We start from the raw sequence: 25,552 nt of genomic DNA on the forward strand, positions 1-25,552 counted from the left end.
CTCGTTTGGTCCAGAAACCAACTGTTTAGATGTATGTGTGTACAGGTGTGAGTTGGTTGCCTGCTGGGGAAGAATAAAAGGTAATTCTTTGCCACCTACCCAGAAATCCTAGGAGGCAGAACTGCTCTGCTGCCTATGGGGCCTCAGAAGACCTGAACTGGAAGCAATGGCTCCGTGGGTGACTCCTCCAGATCCATCACTTGCTCTTTCTGTCCTTTACCCTGGCACGCTTCAGTGTAACTTCTTGAATTGCCCTGCTTGCCAAATAAATAGGATGCACTGCTGTTTTGAGGTCACTTTATATCTGTGCTCACCAGAGTGTCCAGGGATGGAGAACAGTGCTGCTACCTTCCTGGGGGTGCTGCAGGCCATGCAGGGGCCTGGGGAGCCAAAGTCTGAGGGGCAGTGAAGGGAGAGGTAAGGCAGGAAAGAAGAGTGGGTCACTGGGCAGAGGGGTAGGGAAATGAAAGAGTGGTGGGCAGGGGAGAGGTGAAGTAGTGAATGGGGGAGGGGGGGGAGATGGGAGGGACAGTGGGCACTTTTTCTGTTACGGCCATGTCTCTTGTTAGGGTGAGCCCACAGCTGGACACAGCACTCCAGGTGTGGCCTCGCCAGTGCTGAGAAGGAAGGGAGGATCACCTCCCACCACCTGCAGGCAATACTTTGCCTAATGCAGCCCAAGACACCTTGAGCCTTCTCTGCAGCTGGGACACATTGCTGGCTGCTGTTCAACTTGGTGTCCACCAGGACCTCCAGGGCCTTTTCTGCAGAGCTGCTTTCCAGCTGGGCAGCCCCAGTGTGCCCTGGTGCCTGGGGCTGTTCCCCTCTCTGGCTCCATTCAGGCCCTTTTCAGTCCACCCCACTGTTGGCTCATCCAGCCCCTTCAGTAGCATGTCTTTAAACGGGACAGTGTCAAAAGCCTTACAGAAGTCCAAGAAGACAACAGCCACTGCTCCTCCCTCATCCATCAGGCTGGTCATAGCTTTATAGAAGCTCGTCCTGTGGGACAGGCTACACTTCCCTCCCTTTGGTCAGGCCTGGCATTTTTTCCTGACTTCCTGTTCACTGCATGTGATGCAGTGCTCTTGGAGGAGGTGATCCTTGGATACTCACCCAGTTTCTTGCGCCCCTTTCCTCCCCTTTCCCCTCAGCCACCCCCCCTCCTTCATGCCCCTTCCCCTTCCCCAGGGGTGTCTTCTCAGTGCCTGCAGTTCAAGGTGGATTCTACTGCCGCAGCGGGGCTGCACCTCAGTGACAGAGGATGCATACAAGGGATGCTGCCCTTCTCTTCCCACACTCCCCATTCCTTGTACAAAGCAGGCCTGAAAGGCTGCAACACGGACCTCGCGACTCCCTTTACCCCAGCATCACACACGATAAATTGCGGGCTCAGTACCTCTCGCTGGTTGTTGCCCTCTCTTCCACAGTCAGCAAAATTTACCCATGTTAATGCTGCCTGCCTGATCCTTCCCCCTGCATCCCCACCCCAAACAGCAAAGCTGTTCAGAAATACAGAAGGGAAGGACAGTTGTTCCTGTCCATACCCATGCAGCTACGTATACAGCTAAACTCCCATCAGCGAGGGGAAGTCGTGTCACTTCAGCAGCCTTGGTCTTTCCAGAGTCAAAGAAAGCACCGAGGTAATTCTTGCAGTGACGGGCCAGCCACAGTGGATGCTCTCCCAGGGAAGGGAGGAGGTTCACATTTTCTGCTGTGTTCCTGCTGCTGCCGACCCTCCCTTCATCCTCCTTCACAAAGCCCTTGGGAAATGAGGCACGATGCCACTGGTGGATCTACGAACCGGGCAGACCAGCTGCCACCCAAAGTGCTCACATATACACAAACCCCAAACTTCAATGCAACTGTGCGTTGGCTTCAGCCTAAAACCGAGCACCAAACAAAGGCAAAGCACGCACTTGTGTTTTATATAAGCCTTTATTTACAACTTGTTTAACAACTGTACACTCTTCTGTAACCTTGGAAGCATTAGTGTATTTGACTGGGAAAAAATATTAAACCTTTTGATTCTAATGGTCATCACCGGGTATTTTTTGTCTATATACAGGTATGTATATTAATACTGCTACCATGACAATCTGGTAGTTGCACATTTCATAGATGAACCGAAATGGGAAATTAATGTTTTGACACTCTAGGAACCCATTCTCTTACAGAAAATATATCACTGTCAACTTCACAAACAGTTACTTTGATAATTGGTCAACACTTAATTTTGGACTGTCAAACAAGCTGCTATTAAGAAAGTAAAAGAGTTTTCTATGCAGCATAAATGAAGTTAGTATATCAGAGACATGCTGGAGATCACCTCTGCGTTGTGAGCTCGCAATCACCTCGTGACAGAGATGCTACGCTAATCTAATTAAAGTAGCCAGCTCGTTTGCTTGAAGCTACCTTAGTTTCTCTGTCGCATTAGTGAACTCAAGTTTTGTCAAGCTAAACACAGTTACATATAAATGTCTTAGGCTCAAGAACAACCGATACATAGTTTCTAAACTGCACAGACCACTTGGATAAATGAGGTACAGCAAAGCTTCAGCTCGGGGCACCCTTGCAGGCAGGTGTGACAAAAGCAGCTATCCCCTCACACCCCGCGCGGAACCGCTGCCCTCGGCGGTCCCGCACCCAGCGTGGCCTGGAGAAGGGCGCGCTCCCGACAGAAGCGGCACTAGCAAATGGGAGACGAACTATGCCTGGGACACACAACGGAAAGTAAGGGGTTTTTCTAATAAAGCTTGCCCTGACACAGAACAAAGGGATCGATGGCTGGGACCTGGAAAGACGCGAACCTCTCAGCTCTCATGGACGCGGCCCGGCAGGAGCGCCGCTGCCTGGACCCTCCTGCAGCCCACCTCGGGCTGCGCTGCCACAGGCGCTGCCAGGCACAGCAGCACCGCCGGCACGGGCAGCCCAGCCCCGGGAACCTGCCGTCCTGTCCCCTCGAGCGGGGGCACCCGCCCGCTGCCGACAGACAGCGGTGGGTCTCGCTCTGGAGCGGCTCGGCTTGGCACAGCGCGCTGAGGCAGGGGCACCGAGGGCGCCCTGAGGGCTCCAGGCACACGCAGCACACGGACACGGCCGTGCCCCCGGCCGCAGGCAGGAGCACTGGGGGCCCTGTGCCCGAGTGCTGCGGAGCCCAGGGGCGCCGCTCCCCAGCGCCGCTGCCCCAAGACTGGTGCTGCTCCCGGAGAGCTTGCGTGCAGGTGGTTTCGCAGGATTAGGATCCAGGGGAGCGAGAACGGGGTTCCCCTAGAACTGGGCTTAAACCGCACAGCTCAGGGCACTCTGCTTCCAGGTTCTGATGGGTTTCTGCGGCACGGCCTGTGGCTGGGCAGCCCTCCTTCCCACCTCTCACATGCCAACCCCTGTACGACGAACGTCTTAACTTAGACCACTACAGTACCCCCTTGCCTTCTGGATCTTGCCAGTACTGGATGTCCAATACAAAACGAAGATACAGTAGTACAAATGTGCAGATTTTTTAAGAATATTAAATAAGCAGCTCTTTAAATTAATATAGGCAGCACAAAGCATTTCGAGTTATACTGTCTAAATATTGCAAATCTGATAGCTAAACTTCATAATACAAAGAAACAGCCAAGCTAGTGCAATTGGAAATGAAATAGCTAAGACTGCGATAATGAGAAAAGAAATAGTACAGGTAAAATATAAACAACCCAAATTATAAACTGGCAAGGACAATCTGCATAATACTGGAAGTGTAGACGGCTTTCATACTTATCTCCATTCACGTTCTTTCCTCAGATTGTTTAACAATTGTACACAGATTGGAAAATAAAATGTTTCTGAAAGAAACAGACAACACAGCTAAAACGCAGAGAGAAAAATACAACAGCCACAAACTACTGCATATATACATAGTAAGGAAGCAGGCAGTGTCTGTGAGCAAAGGACTGCACAGTAGTTTGCCTGTCTCGGAGATTATCTGATGAACCTTGCCTGGTTTTCTAAGGAAGATGGGCTGGCCAAGCAGCAATTCATGAGTCATTTCTCCTGGTAAAACACCTCCTTGGCTTTACTTTTAATTATTTAAAGGTTCAAAGTATATCCTTTAAGGGTGCAGGTGCTTTAAAATTTTAACAGTAACCAAAAGGCATTCTTAGGAACTCATTAAGACTAGGTTTTTAATGTTCAGTATATGAAAATGTTGCAGGAGGTCTGTGTGTTAATGCTGTTAATCAGAATTAAATGGAGTGGACAGACAGAAGTAGAATGGAGAGCTGACAGTGCTCTGTCAGTTTGCAGAACGCCTCCTGTAGAGCTCTGAATACTGGATTTCCTCTCTTTCAGCCTCATGGGAGACTTTTTTTGCGAAGAGAAATAGTAAATGGAAGCGGGAAGTGGGAAAGCCACTTCCCAAGATGGTAGGCTTCTCTGCAAGTAGATCTCCCTTTGAAATCAGATGCCCGTGAGTCTTAAGTGTAGAACTGGTTAAGTTTTGGTTATGCAGTCTGGACAGAAAAGCAAGTCATGCACTGAACAGTCCCTGTTATAACAATGCTGCAGGTCATGCAACCACATCACTGCAAATAAAAGAATAAAGAGAAAGTTAAAAAGCAGGTAACATCACCATTTAAAAAACAGAGAACAGAACAAGTATTTTCAAAGCAGTTCAGTAAGGCTGTCTCTACTCAGAGTTGTGCAAATTCATGGGAAAACACCTTTGCCAGAGCAGCTCTTCAAATTAAAAGGAAGATTATATGCCAAAAATTGGGAACAGCAACAAAACAGCCTCGAACAATATCAAAATTTAGACACAGTTCAGACAAATTTAAACACTTCTAAGTGAAGTCCTGCAGGGCACCATTCTCTGCTAACACAGCCATGGAAACTAAGTTTACACAGCTATGAAAATCTCTGGCGATCCTGCTGCCTGTGAGCAGAACTAGTGGGAAAAAAAAATAAAAATCAAACTCAATATAAAGTGAAAGGTGCCTGTCCAATACTGTGCACGGTTATATACTAAAAGACAATCATCAGGGTCAAAATGACTCTGCCTGAGACTTCAAGCTCTGAGCACCGCAAATAAACTTCAGGCGTTTATATTTCAAAGATCATTCTGTGCATGACACCGGAACGACACCACTGCCGTATTACACTGGCAAGCGCTACTCATTTGTTGCATGCAGGTTTTAATCACAAGGAAATTTCACATACTCCTGTTGAAACACACCAAGTAGGAGCCCTAAGACCACGGCACAATACTCTGTAAGTGAATCCAAGTCTGGAGGACAACTGGATAGGTTGCGTATTGCTCCATCCTTGCTGATACACCCTCCCTTGTGGCCAGTGGACAGACAGGTGGAAGGCTTTACTAACACGGCCACGGTGCTTTCAGGTTCCCCAGGTAGCACAAATACCCTGGCACAGCACGGCAGGGCACTACCTGCTTATTCTCACTTTCACTTGTCCCTCACTGTGCTGACGCCAAGAGGGAAGCAGCTTCACCCAACCGGAATCGCACTGTGCAAACCGTTTTCTCTCCCCACTTCCAACTCCCTGCGTTGCACTAGGCAAGCACAGTTCTAAGAACAGTTCCCGTGACAGGAAAACCCAGGTTACATACACAAGGAAAAAATATTCCTAACTAAACTCAGAGTCTCAGAGTGGAAAAAGGTCTTTCTGCTGCAAGCCCTGCAGCTTGCATGTCCCTCTTTTTCTCCTTCTCAGAATACTGATCAACTAACAGTCGAAAAACAGAAAGATACAGACATAAAACAAATGGAATAAAAAACAGAAAATGCTTAAAAAGAACACATTCAAAGCAGACCTCGGGAGCGTATGTGGAGTAATTACTGTCTGTTTGAGATGTGCTGTTACACTTGCTTTGCACTGCCTGGATGCAGAAAGCTACAGAGTTCAGGATTAATTATATGAAGATTACTGCAGTTAGTCAATAAAAAATAAAAGTTCAAGCTACATACAAATTTGCCTATTCTATTATGCATAAATGAATACAGGCTACTCCTTTCATCTCACCTGGCTATTACGCAGTTCAGACTTACTGTTTTGTAATGCTCCGAGTGACCTGATGCACATAAGCAGAAGTGACGTGGCAGGTTTCTCTTTGGGACATCAGTACTTTTAAAGAGGGCTTGTAAATTCTGGACAGTGTATTCTCTTCTCTTTTAGGACATACAAACACCTCGGTTCATCTGAGAGTGCCCTCTTCAACCCTGGAATTCTTACCTTGTTCTAAAATAATGTCGGTTCATTTCTTTCTCTTGAGGAACTTCTCAAAATGAATCAATACTTTCAGAAGCCACCTGTTGCAGCAGCGCTCCGGAAGATGACAGAAATGTGAGCGAAAATTCGCTCAGCATACCCTGTCACGATTCCTGTGGCACCTTCGGAATGAGACCGTTCATTCAGCATAGGACTTGCCTACAGAGGAGTGACTGTTCCTTTTCCTACCAGTACAAAATACTTCAGCTATATGTAACCGATGGCTTGCTGTTAGCCTGGGGGATTTCTTGGTGAGACATTTCCCTTCAGTATTCAGCACCAGATCTCATTAGCTCCACTTCACTCTAAGTGGTTAATTAGTGACTTAAAACCTCCTTAACTTCTGTCACCCCGTGTTTTTTCCACACGCAGACATGACAGACACAGCACACGCAGCACGTCGCAGCCTCGGAAGGGATGGGAACCTCTCCTCACTCACCCAGCCAGCTCTGGAGGCACCTATCAACACACTTACTTCAGAACAGTGCTCACACAAGCCAAACCTGATGTAAAAAACAAACAACCAAACAAACCCAACCCAACTCCACGTTCTTACTAAGGAACTACTTCTATATGCAGTGTATGTTCAGTCCTAAGAGAGAGAGAGAAGGCTTTCTGCAAAGCCACCAGGGCAATGCATCTTTACTTTCAAATAAGGATAGTGCTTACCTGGAAGTACGGGTAGTATTAGTACTATCCTTACTTTCAAGTCTAACACCACCCTCTTCCCAAGCATTTATAAAATTACTTAATGGCTTCTACTGCTAAAGTTTGTTTTCTTTCCTGCATCTATTCTTTCTTCCTCCGTGGCATTTCCTTTAGATTTCAGGCCTCAAAGAACCTATTAACATAGCATCTTTTCAGAACGGTGTTAACACCACTTCAAGTTTTTGTAATTTGTATCAAGTATTTTATGACACCAGAACGATTTGTGTGGGAAGCCGCCTTGGCGACAGTGCCAAGTGTTGGTACAATGTCCCGTGGGACCGTATGATATGTCAAGTTTTCTAGGACTTCTCTATCTACATTCATTCATTTTTAATCTACATTCATTAGCTGGTCTACATATTAACTCAATAAGCTGATGATATATTTAAAAAGTGACCCTTGTATCCCAGTATTTCAGTGGATCCACTAAAACAAAATCAAGCAAAAAGAGAGAACAGGACTAGAGAAATCCTCAGCATCTCCAAATACTGCAGTGAGATTGTCAACGGAGACAAAATCTCCAGGGATTTGCCATAAAAGATTGGCAAGTCTGAGGATGCTGATAGTGACTGTTTTACTGACGTCAGAAAAGCCTCCAATACTTTATCAACCACAATTCAAAATTGATTAGAAAAACAGCTCCAAAGGCTCAGATTCCACTTCACTGCTTTTAAACTACCACCAAAAGGCAAAATGGTGAAAGACACACTGCTCTTCAGATTTTTGTACTTAATGGTTGAATTTATCCATCTCCTCCACCTCCAAACTGAAGAAATCAACCTTTATTTTTTATTATCTTCTGCAGAACTACTGACAGGCTTCTGGTCCTTTTTTAGGTCCCTTCTGATCCCTGCAGAATCAGGGATGCCAGGAAGTTTTCTGGATTCCTTAGAAGTGACTAACCTGAGATGTGGCTAGGATTCGACACAGAATTTGACATCTGCCTTTGCCTGACCCCAGAGAACAAGACTTGGTTTGTGAAGATGTTCTGAGTGCAAAGGAGTCTCATTCCTTGCCATTCCAGGCTCCTATATCAGCATAGGCAATAACGCAGGAGTCCACATCTTTCTCCCGATGAAAGGCACAAAGCAGGAAAGCCTTGCCAGTGCAGAGCAGAGCTGGACTGCTCAGATTAGAGAGGATGTGCCTGGGCTGTGTGCAGCTTGTGTGGCTCGAGCTCATTCATCGAATTCCATGCTCACCTGACCTTCACATTGAAATTGTTCCGTTTATGATTCACCTTCTCATTTTAACAGAACACTACATGTATCATACTGCCAGCGTCAGCTAATACAGCTGTTCGAAGGAAGGGCTTCTGATGAGGTTTCCTTCTAAGCACATCACCTCCTGAGGCCACATTTCAGTCGTAATCCAGCTTTTAAACTATTCTGCAGGTGACACCCCTGAAGTACAACTACTTTTTCCAAGTGGAAAAAACATCACTTGAAAGTACTTCTTGTCAAGAAAACCTCTTTTAGCTATTTATTTGCACAATACTGGTGAGGAAATGCCTCCAAAATTTGCTAAACTTGGTTTGGAGATGTCAAAGCTTATCGGCATAGTATTACTGTAAAAAACAGAGTCCACATTCTACCTAAAACATGTGCAAAAAAAACACAAGAAGTCAGGATTACATATCTGACTTTGAGTGCAAAAATAGCTCCCTCATCAATCCTTGCAAAATGTCAAAACGTCCAGGGGGAAGAAGCCATCTATAAAATGAATAAAATTCAGGAATGGTTTTGTTTTGTAAGAGAAAGAAAAACTAGCCGCATTCAAGACAGTCTTCCTCCAATCACTAACTAGAAGAAAATCAAGTTCTGAAGTTAAAATACTTTCCAATAATCGTATCTACAGAAAACGTCAACTTATCAAGATAATGAAACTCACTACAGCTCATCCAGGAGGCCATGGACAGCCTCATACACTAGAGAACTGAGGAAACAAAAGCTACATGCTAAAGTCAAAATACCAAGGGCTTTAAAATCTACAAATCCCCTTAAATTTTCTTGACAGCTTGCACATACCACTTACTACCAAGATGATCATAAAGCAGCAATAGGGTTGGTCGACATTAATTCTTTCCCACACACTGAATATAAAATTGACAGTGCTGTCCACATGAACAGAAGGCGACAAAGAACTCACAGAGTTAATGCTACCACCTCCCTCCAGGGACAGCATCAGAACAGCACAGGATTACCATTTGGTCATTTCCAAAGAGATAATGAAAAACACCTTGTAGCCAGTGTGTACGCCCTTCATTTTACAATATATACAGCTGTGTGCTCGTTTGTTTTGCTCTGCACTGTGGATGGGACACACAAGCCTTAGATTAGATTAGAACACTTGGAAAATGTGTGTTAGGATCCAAGTGGTTAAGTGTTGCTGTAAGGAAACTGGGGAACATGAATACTCTTCTGTAACGTCTGATCACACATGCTAACCACTTAACGCGGGAATACTTAAACTGGACTGCACACACATTCTGCAAGACCAGAAACTAGGCTTCAGCTCTAAACAACAAACACGTGTGTGCTGTTACATGTTGTTGGCATTAAATCTCCCAGAAGGACTATCCTGGGCATATCCTCAGCACAGTGCTTGGGAATGTATTCTCATCAACTTTTTAGCTGTTTTATCACTGCCCTGAAGTTTTTTTTTCTTTAAGACCAGTCTGCAGGCTTTTTTTTTTTCCTGTAGTGTATCACGACAGCCTACAATTTAGCAATTGTCACTACAGTTTTGATGTCAATAGCCTTTGTTGCCTCCAAAAAAGTCTTCCTAGAAGTTTCTTTGAAGTATGTATTGTACTAAGAGAATTCTGTTTTACAGGGCTTTTTTTTTGCTGTATTCTTTTACTGAAGATACAAAGAAGAGACAGCATTCATGGCTAGCTCTGTACAGGTGCTTATTACCTCATGTCACACTCTCAGCCCTTGTTTTTTAATAGCTGCTACTTCCAAAACAACCGAGATTTCTTCAGAGCCAACCGCACTAAAAAGAATTGCTGTATGCAACAGATAATCAAAGGAAAATGCTAAATGACAAAATTAAATTTAGTTGACTACCATTTTGTTGGCTACCACAGAAGTCAAAAAAAATGTCTTCTTGGAACTGGATAGAGAGAGATGCCCTTTAGATGTATAAGACTGCAATACATTTTTAGATTTTTATATTCAACAGAAGCTCTGAGCTTCTGTTGAATACACGCTTCAGTGTCTTGTCTTATGGGAAAACGGAAAGTCCAAACAGAAAGAGAAGAACCTACAGAACAGAAAATAAAAAATCAACAACCAGAAAGAGGAGGGGAGATAAGCCACGACTGAGAAAACCTAAAGACAAAGCTTCTAATCAGCATTTGTACATCTCCCAACAATCAGTGGCATTTGTCTGTCATCAGAACTTTGGAGGCAAAATAGTAAATGTTACAATAATTAAAGCAAGCAGTTTTATTCTAGTGTGCAGATTGCATTCAAGTGATTTTAGATATGCAACTAATAGCAACAGTAAATGAAAATATTAAATAAATTTAAGAGGAAACCCTCCCATTAAGGTGCTGGTGTTCCTTTCTTTCACAAGTAGGCTTTGGCAGTTTGATAACAGACAAAGGCAGTGAGATTAGAGTAAAAATGTAGTTTTCAGTGTGACACAATGGAGTTTTCTGGGTGACATAAAACGCTCTACTCTCGAGCGAGAACATCAAATTCGCTTATTTGCTCCTGTTCACACACAGCAAGCAGTAAAGAGTTCTTCAAATGACTAGAATGGATTGCACAAAAAGATCAGTAAAAGATTTCACACAGAAACTGTGGTCATCTTGCTACCTAAAATATAAGACTTCTTTGATCTGTTAGCATTTGGTATCTCAGTAAGAGACAGCAAAACAAGGATCTCGCTCACTGAACTACAGAAATTGTCCTAAACTGCCTTTGCAGCCTAACTGCCATTGTTAACTTTTCTCCACACAGAAAGATACTTCTGCCGTCTCAATTTTATCCTGCAAGTATAGCCCAGATTTCTCACATCATGAATTAAAGAGGAGAATTTTCAGAAAATCATTTTTCTTCCAAACATGGGGTATAAAAGACAAACTTATATGAAGTTGATGAACTTCCTATGTTTTTGTATTACTGGAAAAAAAAAACAACTACAGTTTTCAGACACATATTGGAAGTATTCTCAGCCTAGATTAAAACACATGATGTACTTGAGGATAAAGGAGTACCTACAAGTGCCATCCACCTATTCCTTACCCTTTAATCTAGGTGTAATCATTTTAACTATCCTTTGTTCAACCCACTGAAGTTGTGACTTAATATAGGTCTTGAAATGCTTACTAATGCTAATAGGCCTTTTCTCTGAAGGTATTTATGAGGAAATGTCTTCACTGGGAAGGGCATCATAGTAAGGTAAAAGAATAAATGTAGAAACCAGACTGAACATGCATTTAGGGGGCCAAACACTTTCTAAATGAAAAATTTTAAAACCAAGTCACCACAAAATAGATTGATGCCTTCAACCTATACTCAGGTCCTCTGTGTCCATCAATTCTTTGACAAAAACAATAGCCAGAACGTAGAATCACTCAGGGAAAATGCAAATTTTGTAGGACCAGGGCCTAAATTAATACTAGGGACCATCTGCCACCCCACTGATCAACATGAAGGTGCTAGAGAGAGTGACGTATGATCACCTAGCTACACGCTAAGAAGGTAGTACTACAAATTACAGCCAGTTTTCAACAAAGTCAGCAACAAGCTCACCTGAAGGCACTGGTACCATTAGTAAGGCAACTGATACAAATATACCCTGAATCAATATAATAAAAGCAAGTTGCTTAGTAGGGGATGACAGCTGAAGCATATTAACGTCAACAACATTAATTTAGGCCTTGATCCATTACCCACTGTTAGTCCATAATTATAAAAAATTAATACAAATGCCTTTTTTTAAAAAAAAAACAAAACGGATGATGCAGAAGCATATTAAAGCATTTCAAGTATTTCCCAATCTTTTTATACTATATGTTAACCACACACTTGATCTAGAAGAGTGGGAAAACCATTTGAAAATATTCAGTTCTGTCAGCAACAGGTAAAAACCAGCAGATGAACAAAAACCTTAAAAATCATCCTGCTTCCCTACTAAATGCCAAGAGCAAACTTTATATATAGGAGTTTTTTTTTTTTTTAAAAAAAAAGGATTATTTCTTGCTGATAAGTGTTTTAGCTGCAAATATATTTTACAATAAAATTATATACTAATTTTGCATTTTTGTGATGAGTTTTCAGCCTTTTTTTGAAGCAACTGGTTAGCACAAAAAATAAAAAGCCTAATTCCTTTTAACAAAGGCAGTCTTGTAAAGCATCACAACCCTTATAGGCACAGATATATCAACTGTGACAGGAAATTCACACTGTTACACAGCCCATATGAGGCTTTTTGTAAGGGACCAGGCTTCATACAAATTTAAAAGATTCCATTATTGTACAACACTCCTCTAGATGTTTTCAAAACTTTGGCACATTCAGAAAAATGCAGTAGATAAAAAGGGACAGACAGACTTCAAAAAACATAAACATAGGGCATTACAAAACAATGAGGAAACCATAATAAAACCTTTTCCTGAACTGTAAAATAATGGTAGTAACGAGAAAGAGAAAGGATGCTGGTTGCTTTTTGTTGAACGGTGTCACTTGCAACAGAAGTGGCCTTGATCATAGGGCAATTTTCTTTCTAAGTGCAAGGCTTCTCTACCTTGCAGTTGCTGGCTGGACGTGACCAGGGTACGATCTCCTTGTGCTCGTGGCTTGCCTTTGTCTAGCCAGGAAGGACTGTCCTGAGCCTGTGCTAGCTAGTCTGTCTTCTGCTGCTTTTTTATGCAGAGTCATTCCCTATGGACAAAGAAAAACTTCTTAGAAAAAAAATAGAACACGTAACGTTCAACAACTTTATTCATTTACATTTTATTGCCTCTTCTTCACCAACACTTACTAGGTTGTTTTGAATTTCAAACACAAAGCATCACACTTTCAAGGCTAAGGCAAAGACATCCTTCCAGATCTTTTACCATGTGTTCTTTTTTTTTTTTTTCCCCAGTCACTGTCCAGTTTGGAATACATTGTTGAGCAGCATGTCCCCCCGTTTCCCACATCTGACAAAATGCTTCTCCACGTAAGCACAGTGACTGGACAAACCTTTCCAAAATTGCCTCCCCTTGTCACCCCAGGCCTCTTTAGCATGTTGAGCTAGAGGAGTACTTCTCTTCTGAAAGCAAATTCTTTCCATCTCTGCACTAGCTCATATGGCAGGATAACACCTCAAGAGAAAGTATGTTTTCAGCAGGAATGAATGCAAGGAGGAGATGAGAGTTTGAAGAAATAATAAAAAAAAAAATGCTGTGATGGGTTCTATAGTTGTGTACAAAGGCAGAGGGTAATTACAGAAAGACTCTGCCCAGGAAGACAGTGAGGAGGAATTTGAACTCTCTGGTGAAGGAGAATGAAACATGAATGTTACATGGGTCATGGATTCCTTCTATCAGGACAGCAGATTCAATGCAGCCACACTCTACTGAAGAGAAGTCTTGAACACATTTGCTGAAGGTGAAAAATCTCCTTGCACACATGCCCAGCAAAAGCTGTGTGGCTGCTTTTTTATACTCTGAATATTTTATGGGAGGGCCACACACCTTTTGCCCTTCAGTTGGGGCTAAACCTGTACCTAGGCTAAAGAGGTTGCTTCTCAGAGTGCTTGCTGCAACAGTAAGCTTTCTTTGTGCCCCTTCATTTGAAACAATGAGAAGGTTGCAGAATCAAAGAAAGTACATCTGAGCACTGTAAGTCAGCATAACTGAAGGACTAGAATTTCAAGATAGCAATTTGAAGTTTCCTTCCCTCTATAAAATGCCATTTCTGGTCTTAAAATTTGATAAATAACAAAAAATATTCTTTCGCACTTACCCCACGGTTAACAGAGGAATATAGTTTTACATAACAATAACTTAAAATTATTAAAAAGCATTTGTTTCTGTGCCCTGTGTGCTGGAAAATGATTTTCAAACAAAAAAATAATGTAAATAAATGAAGAATTCCATGAACAACCCAGAAACAACTAATAACTAATATTAATCCCTTCTTTCTTTTTTTTTTTTGTTTGTTTGAAAGTTTGGGATTTTCTTACCATATTATACCAGGCACTAACAATAAATTTCTCCTCCATTTCCCTTTGACTTTTTGTTTTTTCATATTCTTTCTATAAAAAAATAAAAAACAAAACATACATTTAAAAACACAGTACGGTAAGTATTAGTCTATACCTAAAAAAAGCACAAGAATAACACACATCTACCAGGAAACATGAAGATTACTACCTCCAATGAATGAAACATTCTATCTCGTTCCTGCAACTGATTTTTCAAAGCCTGAATCTCGGGAGCTGCACCCTGGTTTTGCTTAGGGTCTAAGGTGCGGATGACCTGTAAGAGAAAAACAGATTGTTTTGAATTAAACACTGCAAAAGCAATCTAATTAAGTGGGGAAAAAAAAAAAAAAGCAAATAATTATAACCATGCAACACTGATTTAAAAAAAAAAAAAAGTGACTTAAAACACTCTAAGGTGTGGAGCAGAGGGATGTGCACTCTTAAGAGGCTGACTGCTGAGAAATAATCTTGCTAAACAGCACAACAGAGGCCCTGCCTCTGAACGTCAGCCACAATATGTTGGAGAATCTGAAGTGGGTTCTCTTCTATGTGACCATGAAACAAAACTACTAATAGGAAAAGTAGAACTTAAGAAATTCACTATCCCAGACCCATATATGCAGGTCCTTTCTCCCCTACCTTGGGGCCACAGTGGTGGAAACGTTTTCTCAAAGACTTTTTTACGGGGCTCAAAAAGCTCAGGTTTACTTACATGTTCCCTGTTAATTCCTCCCCTTCCATTTATGGACCACTTCAATCTGGAAAGATTACACCTGGTGCCATGGGGTACCACTGGGGTATCGGGTGCTGCTATTTCTAGAAAATCGTTATGCCACAAAGCATCCTGTGGCACATGCATGATCACTATGTTTGTTACTAATATGATGCACAGACACCTGGTTATGTTCATGTGTGACATTCATTGCAGGCAGCATTTGAGTGCTATCAACCACACAGCTCAACTAAGAACAAATCCAGCAAAATGCTTAGATACCTAAGCTCTCTGTAATAGAAAATGTCAGACAAGTTCTTAATATGCTGGGGATATATAGGAAGAGACTTCTCATTCATCCTCCTAACCATTCCAGAATGATACATAAATGCTGAAATAAAACAATGCTTTAAATTTTATTAAGTCATTTTTACTGAACAGTATTCATGGAAGATTCATAAAAGCATACTAGATTTCTAAGAAAACATACCCTAGACTTAGACATAATTTCTATAGTGGAAGGCTATAATGATTGTACTAGTCTTCACCAAAAAAAAAAAAAGTGAAGGTTGATGAGATCACAAAAAGCTAACCTAAGAAAAATAATTAATGCTACTGTTATATAAAGCACCCTATAAAGTAACACAGTACACACAAACAAATCTTATTGAAGGGGGAAATCAGGATTCTGTCTTTCACCAGAATACTCTAAGAATATAAAATGCAAAAGAAAAAACAGAAAAATAAATAAAAAAAAAAGATTTGTTCAATTTTCCAGAAGGCCTTTGAAGCATCTTACAAGTAGTCACCGAGAAAACTACACAGAAATAAAGGAAGGAAGCCCAGAGTTCTGACAGATTAGGAACCCATTTATAGATTCCCATTTAACTCAATCCAGACACAGCAGAGATCTTGATGTTATCATGAATAGATGAAACAGATGAATGAAAACGCTATTATACTTTTAAGAAACTTAAATAAAGTATAGAAGAAATGGGACTATAGTTGAGACCACAATATTGCCATTTTAAAGCTGGTAGTATACCCACATCTTCAATACCATATTTAAATATTAGCCACCTTCTAGCCCGAAACATACATTGAATACTAAAGGTGAAAAGCGGTATTAAACATCAAAAGGAGAATCTAGCAGCTTGTGTAAGTAGTTCAGTCAAAAATATTCCTTTACGTAGAAAAAGCATCTGTAAAAAGAGTTCACATTAAAATGGTTTCTAAACCAGTTAGCTAAACCAAGACATGAACAGAAAGAAACCAGGGGCAAAAGATGAACAAAGAAAGCAAAGTCCAATTTAAATTAGTGAGAATGACTCTGCCAAATGTGCAGTTCCCTCTGGCTGTAAACTCTAAGGGCTACGACTGAGAGAACTTGTCAGAAGCCCCATAGAAGAAAAAAAACCATGAGCAATTTATGTGTGCAGTTAAGAATTTAGTGCAATCTGAAGCAGCTAAAAGCTACATTGATAAAAAGGTGCATCAAAATTATCTGCTCCAGGTAAGGGAGACATTACTGACTGAGCACTGAGAAGCCTACACCATCCGGAAGGACACAAATAGATCCAGCCACCCGTGAAGCAGAGAACCCCAAACTTCCTCTTCCCTCTCCGCCTCTTATTCTTCAACCAAAAGAAGAAAAGCTGATAAAAGCAGAGTTTGTTGGTCCAATTGTGCCTGCACTTGGTGGCACTAAGCCACATTTGCGTCTACAAAGAGGCATAACTCTTCAGGAAAGATGTGCTGGAAGTCCCCAGAAGCCCCAACACAAATGCCAATTAAGGAGTACTTCTGTTTATCAAGCTTCCCTCCCTTGAATTCGTTTACATCAGTGGTTCTCTGATTCTGAAACTGCAGCACAGCTGTTTCGGTAATTTCTCCATTACCAATCCTAGTAAGGATGATCAGAGGGCTGGAGCACCTCTCCAGTGAAGTCAGGCTGAGGGAGTTGGGGTTGTTCAGCCTGGAGAAGAGAAGGCTCTGGGCACACCTTACAGCAGCTGTCCAGTGCCTAAGGGGGCCTAGGGGAAAGCTGGGGAGGGACTCTTTGTCAGGGGGTGTAGCGACAGGACAAGGGGTAATGGCTTTAAACAAACAAAAAAAAAAGATTTGGATTAAATCTTAGGAAAAAAATCCTCACTGAAAGGGTGGTGAGGCCCTGGCACAGGCTGCCCAGAGCAGCTGTGGATGCTCCATCCCTGGAGGTGTTCAAGGCCAGGCTGGATGGGGCTTTGAGCAACCTGGTCTGGTGGGAGGTGTCCCTGCCCATGGCAGGGGGTTGGAACTGGGTGGGCTTTAAGGTCCCTTCCAACTCAAACCATCAGTTGATCCTATGATAATTAACATGGAACACATACTTACGCTTTTGGCCTTTTCCAAATACTTTTTGTAACGCTCTTCCATTTGCTTCATTTCCTCCTCTTTTTTCCGTAAGGCTTCTTGTAACTCTTCAATTTTGAGTGCTTTATGTCAGGAGGTGCACACATTGGGAAATAACAATTATATTAGTTTATTTTTGTTTGTTTAAACAGACACTTAAGGCACAGGTAGAACATACTGCACTTCTTATCACATAAGGAATGTGATATAGCAGATACCATAGTTTTAATTACTCAACAGTTCAGAAATATAAAAAAACATTTACTCATATAATATCAAGAGATTGTTTTTTGTGCGTAACTTTTGCTTTTAAAATTATGAAAAAATAAGGAGAAATGGAATCATAAATCATTGCCATTACTGAACAGACTCAGAAAATTAGTTTCTTAATGCATTACAAATTTCAAATTATTCATATTGCAACTCAGATAAAAATGAATTTACTTATTCTGTGTTAGAGGAATGAAAGGTATGATTCATAAAAGGTATGATTCTTACTTAGACTTGCTCAATTTTAACACTGGACATAATTTATCAGAATTGTAACATGAATATAGTCTATTTCATTTTTTCCACATTTTCTCAAGCAGCAATGCAGATCAGCAGGACTGCTTCACACACACTTTTCCTGTGTTGATACAAAAATATGTTGAGCCACTGTCACTGAAAGCACAAACTATACATCTTCAACGAAGGTCAATTCCATCATTCTGGATCAAGTAACATGTCACAGTGGTGTCTAGTTCTCATACAAGGTTAAATAGATGGCAACCCTCAGTCCATTTATTTTGCAACTTTGTTTTAAAATGTTCTTTCATGTTTATCCTACACTTTTCTCCCTAAGCTCTTCAAAAACACTAAGCTAGTTAACAGGATCCAGTCATCTTGATCATTACTCAACACAAAGTAAATCCTGCCAAAAGTCTTCACTGATTAGTGAGGGAATCAATAGCAGATTGTCTCCCAAGAATACAAGAATCAATTTTTCAAAATGTTCTGTGATTCTTGTAAAATACCAAATCCTTTTGGCCATTCTCAGGACAGCTAAAAAATCGGAAGAAATAATTCTCACGCCTTTTATGCTGACTATGAGAACAAAGGAAGAAGTACAAGCATTTTTATTCTATCAAGACAAAACTCAGACCTAGATTTTTTTAAAAGCAAGATGTAATTTTAGTAAAACAGCTACAGAAGCTTTAGCATGACTTTTTTTTAAAAATAAGTCTGAGAGTCAGGAAAACGTTCTTACACTCACACCAAGGCTTATCAAAAATGTCAGGATCATGTGTTTATTAGCTGCTTACGAAGTCCCTAAACTTCATTTCCAAGTGTACTGACGTTTGCTAAGACACAGAACTTTAGACATAGAACTTTAGTGCATACTCTGCAGTTTTAGTTCAACTTAACTAAAAATCCCTTTTGGATACAGAGTTTATGTAATGAATAGTAAAACTACATTTTAGTCTTCCTGGATCTCTTATGGTTGAGATTGTTCTGGCACAAACAACCAGAGAAGCTGACGTCGGTTGCAAGCTTCTGCCTTGTTCTATTATGAGTAAGCTTCAAAACAATCAAGCTCCTGCAGTATTTCTCAAGAAATAAACAGTATTACCATGCTAAAAATCAATCATTAACAGCTAGATGCTGGGCTCTAGAAACCATCTGACCTATAACTAGACAGCATAATTCCTACATTTGTGTTGACCATTGCCCCAAAATATTCTCAAATTATAACACAGTTCTACTATGTTACCTGAAAACATCCTGAAGGAATATATATTGTTAGTAAAAGATGACCTGGTGATGGCAGCAAGGATCTTCTAAACTAAGGTGGTAGGAGACATGACAGTTATGAACTGTTGAGGTTCAATGATAGGTATGATAATGACTAGGTATTTCTATGACCATTGTCATTTCTTACTATGGTGGTCTCTAAAATGCAATCTCTTCCTTTTCAAGCGTTAGAATAATCTTTTTGGTCACCATAGTTTCAGAGAAATAAACACCTATCACTGACATTTAAAATGTGCTTTTTGTTTATCTTGCACCTTCTATAGTTATTATAATTAAAGACCTCACACATGAAGTGCTTTACAAAGAAAAGAAATGGAGTGCACATCAGTAAACTCACAACTGTTATTGCATCTTGGTTCCAAATCCTCAATGATAGCTCGTTTCTTCTGTAACTCGTTATTAGCTTCATGGAGTTTCTCACTGTTAAAATCGTAAAGGCGTGTATTATTTTCCAAATATTCTTACTGTGTTTGAATGAGTATTAAGTGGTATTAAAAAAAAACAACAACTCAAACAGCAATATATTTCTAATAGCATTACTGATTTTTCCTATGTGGGATAAGGACAAAAGGCAGGTGTTATTAATGTCACTGTGAAAATGTGTGTAACATACGACAGTAAAGAATTACAGTACATGGAGAACTGTAACAGCAGCCTCATTCTCACTCCAAAATGACAAATTTACTTTAGAACTTACAGTAAATTATGCAATACATGCCTAAAATGAATACTTTTAACTGAGATTACATTATGAAAGAATGCCTAAACCCACAAGCAACAAATACTACACTTTATTGTAGGACAGTTGAAAAGTGAAGTCTTTTTCATTTTAGGAAGTAGAAGGGAATAATAGAACAAAATGGTAACACTCCCTAAAATGTTATGTATTATGCCCTACAGTATACTAAAAAGTAAACAGATTATTTTTATTTAAATTCAAGGGTTTTCCCCAGAACAAAATGACTTTCTACTCTTGACAGAAGACTTCTACAACGCTAGGCAAGGTATTCTAACTAACACAAAATGATGGTTTATTCACAGCTCTTATTACTTGGCAAAGTTTTTCTATGAAGTGAAAATAATATCTGAATAGCAGACTCCCTAACGTTTCTGTGTTAAATGATTTCTCTTAGTTGTATATCTTCTAAATACATTATTAATGAGTGTCTGCCTTCCCTATCATATGGAAAACGTGTAATTTCAAACTGCAAGCAATAAAGGAAAAAATACTTACAGATGTTCTTCAAGTTTCTTTTTCAGAAGAATTGACTAAAACAAAAAGTTAAATGTGTTATTTTAATATATTGGGGTGCTTTAATATAATTTCAAAATTATTTTTAGGACAATTTTTACATTCTAACCCAAACCCACATTTTTACTTCACTGAGTTTTAGACTGTAAATCCATCCTCTGTGGTAGCAATCCTTTCCTTCATAGCCATGTGACTATCCTGAAATTTGAATGCTTTGTAACTTCACAAATATTTCCCCGGGAACTGGACCAATATAGGCAAGATCCATAAGCGGTAATGCTCTATGGTAGTTTTAATTTCTTCATGATTCAGTACTTTTGTAAGTAGTCTTAATAAATTAATATGAAATTAGAAAGTGCAGCAAAATTTGCTAGAAGAGCTTTCTTACCAATATTGCAAAGCAATTTGTACCAAGATGTGTAATAAATTAGTTGAAGCAAATTCCTGTCCCCATAGAAACTAGAGGGAAAGAGTGTTTTAGACTGGAGTATAGCAGAACGTTTACCACTTTCTGTTTCTCTTCTTTACTGACTACAGACATGTAAAAAATATACAACTTACAGTGTTCCACTTTCTGGTTAAATCACATTTAGATAAGCTCTTTAAATAAAAGCTTCAAATTAAGTTTTATTTTAATCTTAAACTCACTTGATACACAGTGAGTATCTTTCAAAAAACAAAACCAATATATGTCTTTAAAATGAAAGCGTTAAGTAAATAGAAAGCCATACTCACAATAGCCTTGAGCAGAAGCCCATGCCAAGAAACAGAGATGACATTAGTATAAAGCAAAAACAGCAGCCAACAGAAGAAACTATTTAGAAAGTCACAAACAGAAAAAGTTAAAGCTACGCATATTTTCAGACATGCGTATTTTTCTCCTCTGTTCTCATCAGCAGTTTCATCCTGTAACATTTTCTAAAACACATCACTAAATATATATATATATATAAATGGTAAAGAAGCACATTTGTAAGTCACCACATTTAAACCAGAATTTCAAAGGAGAACAACTGCTGTTTTGGAAAGTCATTTAAGACAATAATGATAAAAATAACAGGAGAAAGTATGCAGTCTATTGGGCTACAACCATAATAAAGAGATGTATATGTTTTTGTGGAGTGATTCTGAATTGTGTTATTTTCACATAGATCAAATACAAGACAAATGTAAAGTACTTAAAACAGACCCTGCCTTTTTGTTTTGTATTTATCCAATACGAATTGCAGGGGAGCTCTAGCATGTGACTCATGTTCCAAAACACCATTGCAATATAGTATCACCAACAAAATTACTTCATTGCCTTTCATCCAATGGTCTTACAACACAGGTTTAGACACCCAGCCAATAGGGACAATTTCACTGTGCACACCAATTTTTTTTTTTTAGCTTTGTCATAGTGTAAAGACTTCAAAATACTGTCTTTGATTACATTCCTGGATCACTTTTTTTTTTTTTTTTGATTTCCAAATTAAAGTCTGAAAACCAACTTCAAAATTGGATTTCTGTATTGCAGTAGAATAAATGGGGGAAGTATGTAAAATAATCCAACATGACTCCACTGATTTCAAAGTCAGAAATTTAGAGCAGCTAAGTATCTGCAGGTTTTGACCATTCGTATTTTTCTGCTCCCAATCCTCTAAAAAAACTGCTGTAACAATAAATGTTTGCATGCATCTTTCTTGGTCACAAAGTATTTAAATTGGCAAAGTTGCATATGTCTGTCCATTTGAGTGACTATGGGTTGATTTAGATAAGAAATGGGAAAGCTGGCAACAGTGACTATTTATTTTCGAAGGCTTTTAAGAAAATTAAAACTGAACTCAGCTTTCCTTTTGGAATGCTTGTATTACACTTGGGTCTAGACTGGTAAAGACACCAATGACCACTTGTCAACGTGGATTCAACTGGTATATGTTCGCTTATGTTACTCGCACAGTACTAGCATTGTTGTGGGAGTAATCTCCCTCCCATCTAGATAGAACAGAAGTTCTCACAAGCAAGAAGCTAACAATGATTCACAGCACCACCATATAAAGAAGCTGTTTACCCAGACATAGTAATTTACCCAAGACACGTGATTAGGAGAAAGGATAAAATGTAAAACACATGATTTTACCAACCCAAAGATGTTGTATATACTCAAAGCAAGATAGATAAATTCAAATAAATTAATTCTAAAAATGGGCAAATGTTACTTTCTTTTTTAAATAAGTTTAAGCCAGCTTCAAAGTCATATATCCACATCCCACATTCTCTGCTCCTAACAGATAATTAATAAAATTGTTGTTCTCAGATAGGAAGGACAGAACCTTAAAAAAAAAAAAAAAAAAAAAAAAAAAAAATAAAAAAAAAAAGCTTTATCTAATTTTGAGATAGCTTCACACTGAGATTCATTCAAATCTTTCATGTGCTCATAATAGACAAGTATTTCTATAATAAAACTATAAATACCAGCAAATGCATACTGGCTCTTGTTTCTTCCCCCCCTTTTTCCCCCAATGCTATCAAGTTCCATTTGCAAAACTCTCCATTTGCAAAACCACTGATGAGGTGGATTTAGAAAACAGATATCCTTTTCAGTATTTAATTGCTATTTCTCTTTTGCATCAAAAAAAAAAAAAAAACTTGCAAAAATACTATTTTTGTTGAAAATTTCTTGTATACTGAAAGGAGATAAAAGGAACATTTTTCCCCCCCTTTGATGATCAAAGCTTGGTTTTGTTCTACATGTTAAAGCTGCAGGCAAATGGCTTTACTCTGGCTTGAGGTTAAGCTAACTTAACAGGATGAGGGCAACTACAGCACGTGTCTTGAGAAAATTTCTTGATGTGAGAAGCTGACAAAAGTTATAAACAGCACCATGAGAGATGGCCAGATTTCACAGACATGTTAAGAGTAACGAGCAAAGCAGCTGAACTCACAAGAAACAGAACACGTAACAGAGTTCTGGGGACTTTATAGGGAGACGCCAAGTCAAGAGGACCTGACTGTACCAAGCATATAAGGCCAAGATTGCCTATGTAACGGTACGAGAAACTCCAGATTTCTTCTACAGATTTATCAGGACTACGTCCAGTGGGGCAGAAGGAACCAAAGGCAGTTTTTTTTTTATTTAGGAATACATATACATTAGGGTGGAGAAAGGGAGAACAACCATGAAGAAAGGAAGTGATGATAAAGCATGCAAAAGACAATCAGCTGTTTGGGGTACCTGTTGAGCAGCCCTACATATGAACACATTTTGTATTACAACAAATCAAGCCTGCTATTCTGACCACACCATTCACATCTGACCTGATGCTGTAGTCTGGAAGATAAGGGTAGGAAGCCATTCCCTGTCTAGCAACGCAACACCTAGGTGGACTGAGTAATCAATCATGCATCCCAACATGATGTGTCCCTGCCTGTTACAGGCCTAATGGCACTGACATCTTCCTGAAATCCTCCTTCCACTGCAACTTCAGTGCAAAATGAAACGGATCCATTCCTCATTTCGATCTCAGTAATAATATTTATCTGGGCTACAAGTTTTACTGCTTTTTGAGCAAGCCTAAAAATTCCTTCAACTTTGAAAACAAAAACAAAAGAACAGTCATCAAAATACAAACAGGACCTTCAATTTTCAGAGTAGCTCACTTTTACATTGTAAATATGAAAAAGTGCATTGTTACAGAAAAGCAGGGAAAAACATATGGTGGAAAAAATGATGAAACAATGAACTGTATGCCACATGCCTCCTTATCCTTTTTCTCACGCCTCTGAAGAATCACCCTTTTAAGGACATATCAAAGATAACTTCAGGATGTCCCTGCACAACTTGACCTACCTCTGAAGTTGGGTATAACTTTGAGTTTTGCTCTGCTTTGTGTGAGATTTTGGATGAGGTGTCCCATCCATTCAGAGGTTCTTGAAACCTCAATTCATCTCTGATTCTACACTCGTTTCATTAAAGAGTGAATCAAGGCCTACACACTAAACTCAGCAAAATAGGCCATGGGGTTTGTGCATATAAATCACCACTGGCATTGTCAGACCTACACAGAAGCCTGGAAAGCAGCTACTTCATCATGAACTTCAGCTCTGCTTGACAAAGCCTGCCTGGTACACACAAGAGGTGTTGTACCACAGTGTTGTGATGGTGGTAATTTGCTGTTAGCAGAATCACCTCAGATGGCTACACAGGCTGCAACCACTCCTGTAAGTGAGCTACAGACATATCCTAAATTACAGTACAAGCCAGAGCCATAAAAAGGGACAGAATTACAACTTCAGTAAGTAAAACTGAATGCAATTAGAAAGGGACCATTTACAATACTTAACACCTGAGAATATATATTTTTTCATATTCTTGTTCACCCTGAAAATCTGATTTTGGTCAATAACCAAGAAACACCTCAGGATCACATAATAGTATGAAATGATTTTATAATGCATTCCATAACATATTCTAAGTTACTTAGGAAAATAACCTTAACTGAACCCGAATATGTTGTTTTAGTTTCATACAGTTTATTCTCAAAATTAAGTGGACAAACTAAATTAAATACACTCTTAAATGAAAACAATCAGCTAGTAATAATTTTCATTTTTTATATGAATTAGTTAAAACAAAAACACAAAAATAGAAAGCAACACATTACAACTTGTTGCCAATTAGCAGGGAAGTGGTATTGTGAGTGTACACTGTGCACGTACCCTCCTGCAGATCACTGCTTTCAATAAAGTTATAGAAAGCTTCTTGTCTCAAACACAAGAGATGGCAAAAGTAATTTTTGAGTGGAAGACTGAAAGTTGTTCTCCACACTAACTGCCATGATGGGTATTCTCATACTAAAAATAAAGCTAACTCTGTGAATGGAAACAGAAACTGCTGCATATGTTAAATCAACTAATCATTTGCCTTTTTTACTTTTGGCCTGCCTGGCATTACAAGGCATTACACTTACTCCAGCAATTACAGTGTCCACTGGCAGGAAAGGGCTTACCTTCCAATAAGCAAAACAAAAGTAGCTTCAGATATTTTCCGAAGAAGTGGAGAATTAACGTGTCCTTAATGCCTTTCAAAACTCTCTGTTCTAATTAAATCATTTTAAACAATGCTGACTTTACTACTGGAATAAACACAATTAAACAAAACTTATTTGACACTTTCTCTGCATAGGATTTTTATATTTTTCTACACAAATGTGTGCTTTTGTCTTATAATCTATTTAGAAAAGCAC

At 39.7% G+C, this 25,552-nt stretch overlaps 1 protein-coding gene across 5 annotated transcripts in view; it reads right to left on the reverse strand.

The window, feature by feature from the left end:
- Positions 1-3,484: 3,484 nt before the first annotated feature.
- HOOK3 (hook microtubule tethering protein 3) overlaps positions 3,485-25,552 on the reverse strand; it is an 85,913-nt gene continuing 63,845 nt past the window's right edge. For 2 of the 5 annotated variants that reach the window (XM_035310152.1, XM_035310148.1), the window contains 8 exons: positions 21,063-21,068; positions 20,310-20,344; positions 19,413-19,495; positions 17,264-17,364; positions 14,348-14,452; positions 14,158-14,229; positions 12,733-12,869; positions 9,637-10,734 (listed from right to left, as the gene is read on the reverse strand). In XM_035310152.1, the coding sequence (XP_035166043.1) occupies positions 10,656-10,734; positions 12,733-12,869; positions 14,158-14,229; positions 14,348-14,452; positions 17,264-17,364; positions 19,413-19,495; positions 20,310-20,344; positions 21,063-21,068 (618 nt within the window). In that variant the 3' untranslated portion in view covers positions 9,637-10,655. Of the gene's footprint in view, positions 4,563-9,636; positions 10,735-12,728; positions 12,870-14,157; positions 14,230-14,347; positions 14,453-17,263; positions 17,365-19,412; positions 19,496-20,309; positions 20,345-21,062; positions 21,069-25,552 lie in introns of those variants that run through there. The other 3 variants (XM_035310150.1, XM_035310149.1, XM_035310151.1) reach the window with 3 other exon arrangements.

The sequence above is a fragment of the Oxyura jamaicensis genome, chromosome Z (assembly GCF_011077185.1).
Source record: "Oxyura jamaicensis isolate SHBP4307 breed ruddy duck chromosome Z, BPBGC_Ojam_1.0, whole genome shotgun sequence".
In the NCBI taxonomy this organism is placed as follows: Eukaryota; Metazoa; Chordata; class Aves; order Anseriformes; family Anatidae; genus Oxyura; species Oxyura jamaicensis.